The 7,301-nt window shown below is 62.4% G+C and overlaps 1 protein-coding gene across 1 annotated transcript; it reads left to right on the top strand.

The window, feature by feature from the left end:
• The first annotated feature begins 638 nt into the window (after nucleotides 1-638).
• Nucleotides 639-6,447, top strand: POLR2E (RNA polymerase II, I and III subunit E). Its single transcript, XM_079115809.1, has 8 exons — nucleotides 639-796; nucleotides 2,101-2,275; nucleotides 3,420-3,535; nucleotides 4,219-4,299; nucleotides 4,698-4,756; nucleotides 4,855-4,933; nucleotides 5,397-5,473; nucleotides 5,963-6,447. The coding sequence occupies exons 1-7, from the start codon at nucleotides 740-742 to the stop codon at nucleotides 5,460-5,462; spliced, it is 633 nt and encodes a 210-aa protein (XP_078971935.1). The 5' UTR covers nucleotides 639-739; the 3' UTR covers nucleotides 5,463-5,473; nucleotides 5,963-6,447.
• The last annotated feature ends 854 nt before the right edge of the window (nucleotides 6,448-7,301 follow it).

Below are 7,301 nucleotides of genomic sequence, written 5' to 3'. Positions count from 1 at the left end.
CTTCATTCTGTTCACACCCCTACCCCATCTCTGGGGAGGCACCTTTGGGGCTTGAGACTCCCGCCTTATGTTTGGGTGCCCTCCGAATAAACCCTTTTGCAAAACCCCTCAGTGATTGACATGCAGCGCCACGGGGAAACATGCCTTCGGAGCATGAAGAACTGGGGTCGAGGGCTCCCCGGGCTGGGCTTGCTCCAGGACGGGCCGAGGCGAGAGTACTTCATAAGCCCTGGAGTGACATCGGCTCTTCCCGGGCTGCTCGGTTCACCCCCTAAAACAGGGGCACCCTATTATTAACATCGCACAAAAAGAGAAACGGGGTGCCGACATCACCCGCGGCCGAGCGAGGAAACCCCGTGCAGTTCGGTGCACAGATCCTCAGCGAGCGCCCGCTAGCGTCCGAGCTGACCCTGGACCCTGCTCGGGCCTCGGCTTCCCGCCTGCTCCCGGCACACTAAGCCTCCGCCCCGGGCAGAAGTCGAGCGGAAACTCGCACTCCCGAGAGGCCTTGCGGCCAAAGCCACGCGAGAACTGCCGAGGCGGGATCTCGCGCTGCCCAGAGCCCCTCCCGAGGACTCGGCTGCCCTGCGCGCCGCCGGGCGCGTTGCTGCGTTCAGGCGTTCGCCGGGGACAGCCCCGCGCGGGGGCGGTCCGAAGGGGGCCCGCCCGGCGCCCAGCGCAGGCGCCGTGCGCGCGGGTCCGGTGCGGCGCGTGCGAGGTAGGAGCGCGCGGCGGCGCCATGGACGACGAGGAGGAGACGTACCGGCTCTGGAAGATCCGCAAGACCATCATGCAGGCGAGTAGCGCGAGGCGCCCGTCCCTCGGGGGCGCGCCCGCTGTGCCCGCAGGGGAGGAGGGCGCGGGCACGCGGCGCGGCGCGCCTGCGGGCTTTGCGGTCCCGGGGGCCGCGGCCGCGCGCTCGGCAGGCGCTGTCCCCGCGCCGCCCTCCGCCCGGCATTCCTCCCTGCTCCGGGGCAGCGGCGGAGCCGCGGCCGGGCGCGGAGGGCGGGCGTCGCTGGGTTGGCCCGACGGCCCCGGTTTGGAGACCGCGGGAAGACCTCGCGCCTGCCTCAGAAATCGGGGCTCCTCGCGGGGTCGCGGCTCCGCGGCGCAGAGCTTGCGTGGCGTCGGAGTAGGAAAGGAAGCCGGCGCCTGTGAGCCTTGTCCCCAGCCGTCGGCCTGAGGCCGCAGCTGCCTCCTGCCTGCCTCCCGAGGTGCGCGTCAGGACTCGCCGCACCTGCTGGGTCTGTCCCAGGCAGGCTCCTGCCTGGGGTCCAGCCTCGGGACTGCTCCTCTCGGGGTCCAGCCTCGGGACTGCTCGTCTCGGGCTCCTGCCTGGGGTCCAGCCTCGGGACTGCTCGTCTCAGGCTCCTGCCTCGGGGTCCAGCCTCGGGACTGCTCGTCTCGGGCTCCTGCCTCGGGGTCCAGCCTCGGGACTGCTTGTCTCGGGCTCCTGCCTGGGGTCCAGCCTCGGGACTGCTTGTCTCGGGCTCCTGCCTGGGGTCCAGCCTCGGGACTGCTCCTCTCGGGGTCCAGCCTCGGGACTGCTCGTCTCGGGCTCCTGCCTCGGGGTCCAGCCTCGGGACTGCTTGTCTCGGGCTCCTGCCTGGGGTCCAGCCTCGGGACTGCTCCTCTCGGGGTCCAGCCTTGGGACTGCTCATCTCGGGCTCCTGCCTCGGGGTCCAGCCTCGGGACTGCTCGTCTCGGGCTCCTGCCTCGGGGTCCAGCCTCGGGACTGCTCGTCTCGGGCTCCTGCCTCGGGGTCCAGCCTCGGGACTGCTCCTCTCGGGCTCCTGCCTCGGGGTCCACCCTCGGGACTGCTCGTCTCAGGCTCCTGCCTGGGGTCCAGCCTCGGGACTGCTCCTCTCGGGGTCCAGCCTCGGGACTGCTTGTCTCGGGCTCCTGCCTCGGGGTCCAGCCTCGGGACTGCTCGTCTCAGGCGGGCCGCATGGCGCAGCCGTGTGCTCAGCCGGCCTGTGTTGCCACCGTCTCCTGAGCGCCTCAAGGCTGTGTCCTCCCGAGCCGCGGGCTGCAGGGGCTTGTCCGCTCAGGTCGTGAGGCCCTTCTGCAGGGTCATCACCTGGCTCTTTCTCCTAGCAGCTGTGCCATGACCGTGGCTACCTGGTGACCCAGGATGAACTGGACCAGACATTGGAAGAGTTCAAAGCCCAGTTTGGGGACAAGCCGAGTGAAGGGCGGCCTCGGCGCACCGACCTCACAGTGCTGGTGGCCCACAACGATGACCCCACTGACCAGATGTTTGTCTTTTTCCCAGGTGAGGGCTTTTGCTGGTCCATGGCAACGGTGTCCCCAAGGGGGCATGGTTCTGGTGTAGTCACCGAGATGCCAACTCAGGCACTGGCTCACACCCCGTTTCCTTGCCTGGTCCCCATCTCTTCCTGAACTGTGTTCTCAACCCCGCGAGGCCCCCTGACCTCGGATCTGCATGTTTTCCCCTCTCCCCCCACCTGGGGAGTGAGTGCAGGCCTGGCCCCGGAGCCATGTGCCGCTTCTCTCTGATCCCCACAGGTGCTGCAGGCTCCTGCCCTGCCCTCCTTCCTACCAGTTCCCCTGTTCCCCTAGGACCCTTCCGACATCGCTTTGTTTTTATTTTTGATGGCACTGGACCTGTAGTACATTTTCAGGTTTCGTTGTTTTTAATTTTGAGGCAGGATCTCACTAAGTTACCCAGGCTTCCCTGGAGTGTGTGATCCTCTGGCCTCGGTCTCCCGAGTAGCTGGAGGCTGGGTGTGCCTCTGCCTGGCAGGGCGCCTCACAGGGCCTTCCCGCGCGGGTCTTCCTCTCTTCCTACATGTGAATCAGTACCCTCCCTGATGACTTCGTTGTGTCCTAACCACCTTAAAAACTTCATCTCTAAGTACAGATAAACTTTGAGGTTCTGGGATTGGGGCTTCAACATATGAAGGGGGTGTTGTCTAGCCCTACTGCTGTCATCAGTGGGTCAGGTGACAGCAGAGGCTGCGGCTGGGCAAAGCCTGGACAGTCCTGCAGTGTCCGAGGCTGACCCCTAGGCTGCAGGGCCTCTTCCCTCTCGGGTGGCAGGGCCCGTGCCCCGGCAGGTCGGCCTGCCTCATCTCACTACACGAACACCCACCTTCTGTCTCTGGGGCTCCCGGACTGAATGAACCAGTGAGTCGCGAGTCTCCAAACCTTAGAACTGTTTGGGGCACCTGAGCTCAAACTGCAGGAAAGGATCAGTCAGGTCCAGGTGGGACTTGGCTCCCTGGGGGTGTTGAGGCAGTCAGCCCACCCTGGATCCTGCTACTCAGATCTTGCCTTGCAAGTGGGGACCTGGAGGCCCCTAGAGCAGCAGCCACTGGACTAAAGCAGGGGAGACCGGGTGCCCTGGGCTGCTGAGGGCGGGCCCCCGTAGTGTGTCCCGGTACCTCTGTTTCCAGAGGAGCCCAAGGTGGGGATCAAGACCATCAAGGTGTACTGCCAGCGCATGCAGGAGGAGAACATCACCCGGGCCCTCATTGTCGTGCAGCAGGGCATGACACCCTCCGCCAAGCAGGTAGGGGTCCCACCCTTGTCCCACCCAGGGGCTGGGTCCATCAGGTCCCATGGAGGAAGTGGCTGCGTTTATGATAGGTCCTGACCTGTTTGGCCTGTGCAGCACCTCACTGTCCCTTCCTGCCACCTCTCACCCCTGCCAGTGGCAGGCCTCATCTGGGCCCCCTAACTAGCTGGTCTCTGTCCTCACCTCTGCTTCCTGGACGGGAGCCAGAGCAGTGTGTACTGCGCCTTCCATTCCTGTGTCTGGGGTGTCAGCCCCGAGTCCTGATATGGCTTTGGGAACCAGGTTCTGTGTCCTGCCTGGACAGGGGTGGGCATCACCTAGGAGGGGCTTGGGCCATGTGGCCTGTCCATCATCGTCTGTTGTTTGGGTGGCACTGAGATGAGTGGGTTCGTGGGGATCAGGTGACCAGCACCCTGCTTCTGTCCAGCCTGGGCCATGGGGTTCTCAGTCACATGGCGTGGCACCTCTTTGCTGGGGAGGAGTTACCTCTGCTGCTGCTCTGAAGGCACCCATGAGGCCGCTGGATGGGGTGGAAGGGCAAGCCCTGTGGCAGCTGTCACGGCTCTGGATGCCACCTAAGGGCAGCGTGCAGGCATGGGTAGACCTGCAGGCTGAGGCGTAGGGTCAGGGCAGGGGCCGTGTGTCTGCAGCTGTGCTGACAGCCCCGTCTCTCACAGTCTCTGGTGGACATGGCCCCCAAGTACATCCTGGAGCAGTTCTTGCAGCAGGAGCTGCTCATCAACATCACGGAGCACGAGGTGGGTCCGTGGGAGTTGGGGGCCGAAGGGGGCCTGGTGGCGGGAGTGGGAGAGGCAGAGTGGGCATCCCTCAGTGAGGCCTGTCCACAGCAGCCTCCACATCCGGCACCTGCTCATCTGGGTCTGCGGGATCAGGGTTGGGAGCAGGAGTCTCTGTCATCCCTGGGGTCCCTGGACCCCATGCTGCCCGCATGGCAGAGAGAACTATAACACAGTGTCCATTTCCCATGACCCACAGCTTCAGTGTGGGTTCTGCACCCCTCCCTGTGTGGTCAGGGTGGTGGGTTTGTCTGGGACCTTGACCAGCAGCACCCCATGAGCACCCGAGGGGATGGTGCTTGCCTGGACCCTGCAGTCTGGCAGCCCTGGTGGTGACTGGTGGGCTCCTCTCTCTGCAGCTGGTCCCGGAGCATGTGGTCATGACCAAGGAGGAGGTGACTGAACTGCTGGCCCGGTAGTATCCTTGTAGGCACCCCCTGAGTCCCACCTGGCTCCTGGAGTCCCACCCTAGCCCCAGATGGCCCTGCCTGGCCTTTTCCTTGACCTACTTCCCAGCAAACTCCGAGAGAACCAGCTGCCCAGAATCCAGGCAGGAGACCCCGTGGCACGCTACTTTGGAATAAAGCGAGGGCAGGTGAGAGGCCCCAAAAGAGTAGGACGGCCTCTGCTGCTGCTCTGAACCTGCCTGCCAGGGACACGGCTTGTCCCTTCCACAGTCCTGGACCCTGTGGCCTGGAAGGGCCTCAGAACCGCCCCTCCCCCCCCCCCCCCCCCCCCCCCCCCCCCCAGATAATTTTTTAGTTGTTGATGGAACTTTTATTTATCTGTTTATTTATCTATTTACTTATCTATTTATTTATTTATATGTGGTGCTGAGGATCGAACCCAGGGCCTCACAGATGCCAGGCAAGCACTCACCACTGAGCCTGGTCCCCAGCTCCCCATACCCCCTTTAAAGCCATGGCAACGGGCCCAGGAAAAGTGGCTCCCAGGCTTTTTGGCAGGCATTGCCCACTGCCCTGCCCTCCACCCAGTGCCACCCTGTGCAGCCATGGTGAGGCACTGTTGGTCCCCAGCTCCTGCCTGTGTTTCTGCAGGTGGTGAAGATCATTCGGCCCAGTGAGACAGCGGGCAGGTACATCACCTACCGGCTGGTGCAGTAGCCACGCAGCAGGTGAGATGGGTGGGAGGGGGTCAGAGGCAGGATGTTCTGCCCATGGAAGCCTCCAGGAAGACTGTGGCTCTGTCCTGGGACAAGCCCTGTCTATGCCCCAGTGCAGCCCCTCCTGGGCCGCCCGGTGCTCCCCAGGAGATGCCAGACCCCACCTGGGCCTGTGCACTGCTGCTCCTGCTGCCCTATATGTCCAGAATTCAGGGATGATATATCCCTTTCCTTCTGACCTGTTCACTGTAGGAACTGTTCACCCACAGGGCAGGTGAGAGACAGAGCTTTCCAGAAGGGGTTAGAGATCCCACCAGGAGGGTACTTCAGACCCACCCCTGAGTGCACCCTGGAGCTGGGAAGGCAGCGCTGGGGCAGGCAGAGGCCTCACTCGGCTTCCCATGGCTTCCTGTCCACGTGCTCGAGGGTCAGGCCCCACTGAGGCCCCTGTGCCTGCCCAGCAGTCTCTCTGTGCTGCCCTGTGCTCCCTCTCTGTTCTAGGTGCCTGGTTCAGTGATGCCCTGCTTCTTCCTGCCCAGACTCCAGAGATGGCACAGGTGAACGTGACCACTGTCAGATGGACAGCCTGCCTGCCTGCCTGCAGGAATCCACCTTCATCCTCCACTTTTGAGGGCAGCAGCCTCTACTTTGGTTTACCTTCTACTTTGGTGACCTGGGGCGAGGTCACCTCTGGCCTGGCCTGGCTGGCCTGTGGCTCAGGAGGGGTGTGACCCAGGTCCTTGTGCATCCTGGCACTGGCTCCCCTGCAGGAGGGGCTCAGGTTTCATCTCCCAGGCTCTGCCCTGTTGTGCAGCCCTCACCCCTGCCTGGGCCACCCTGGACCTCAGGACTGAGCCCCCACCTGGACGTCTCCTGACTCCATCACTGACTGCCAGTGCAAGGCTATAGCTAGCTCCTTGGGAGGTTTTGGTTGTCAGAGAATTCTGTGTGGTTTAAAAATAAATAATATTTTGAGTAAGTAAATTTGCTCTTTTGAAAAACCAAGGTGAATCACAAGGTTTGCATGGGCAGCCTTGCTCTGGGGGCAGAAGTCACCTGCCCCAACCCCTGTGCCCACTCTACACCTGGCCTTGGCTCGTGAGCAGTGTGAGCCTGCCTGCAGTGCCTGCACCTTGCCACGCTGCTTCTCTCACCTCGAAATGTGGGTCAGTCTCTGCTTTCCCTCTGACTTCAGGAGGACTCTGCCTACACAGGTGAAAAGCAGGCATTTGGAGATCTTCCTGCTTGGTCCTGGTCACTGTGTTTCTCTCAGTGCTAGGGATCAGACCCAGGGCCTGAAGCATGTGAAGCACAGGCCATGCTGCTGAGGTGCCCCAGGCTGCAGGCGGTGGATTTAGTACATTGTGGTGTGCCAACATCACCTGTGTCTAGTTTTGAAACGGTTGTTACTCCAAAAAGGAACACGTTCCCTCCCAGCCCTGCATGCACAGGTCCACATCCCAACTCTGGACTCTCCTTTCACTGGGTCGCACGCTGTGGTCTTGTGCACCTGTTTCTGAGCATGAGGTCCTCGGGTCCACCCATGCTGCAGCTGTGTCACCTTGCTCCTGCTGGAGGCTGAGGGATGCTCCGGTGGATGGACTAGATGGTGTGTCCCTTTGCCTGGAGACACTGACCTTGGGCTGCTGCAGCATTTGGCTGCAGTGAACAGAGCTGCCAAGGCCTCTGTCTCACCCCAGCCTGCACCAGGCTCTGCTTCCCAAGATGTACCTCTTGACTGCAGCTGTCAGGTGGTGTGAAGTGATGTCTTGGGGCTTTGAGTTTTTGTCAGTTTTAGTTCCTTACCAGATATAAGATTTGCAAAACCTTTTTTTCATGA

The sequence above is a fragment of the Sciurus vulgaris genome (assembly GCF_902686455.1).
Source record: "Sciurus vulgaris genome assembly, chromosome: 16".
Classification (NCBI taxonomy): Eukaryota; Metazoa; Chordata; class Mammalia; order Rodentia; family Sciuridae; genus Sciurus; species Sciurus vulgaris.
Note: the sequence above shows the minus strand (reverse complement) of the source record. Positions and strands in the feature narration are given on the sequence as shown.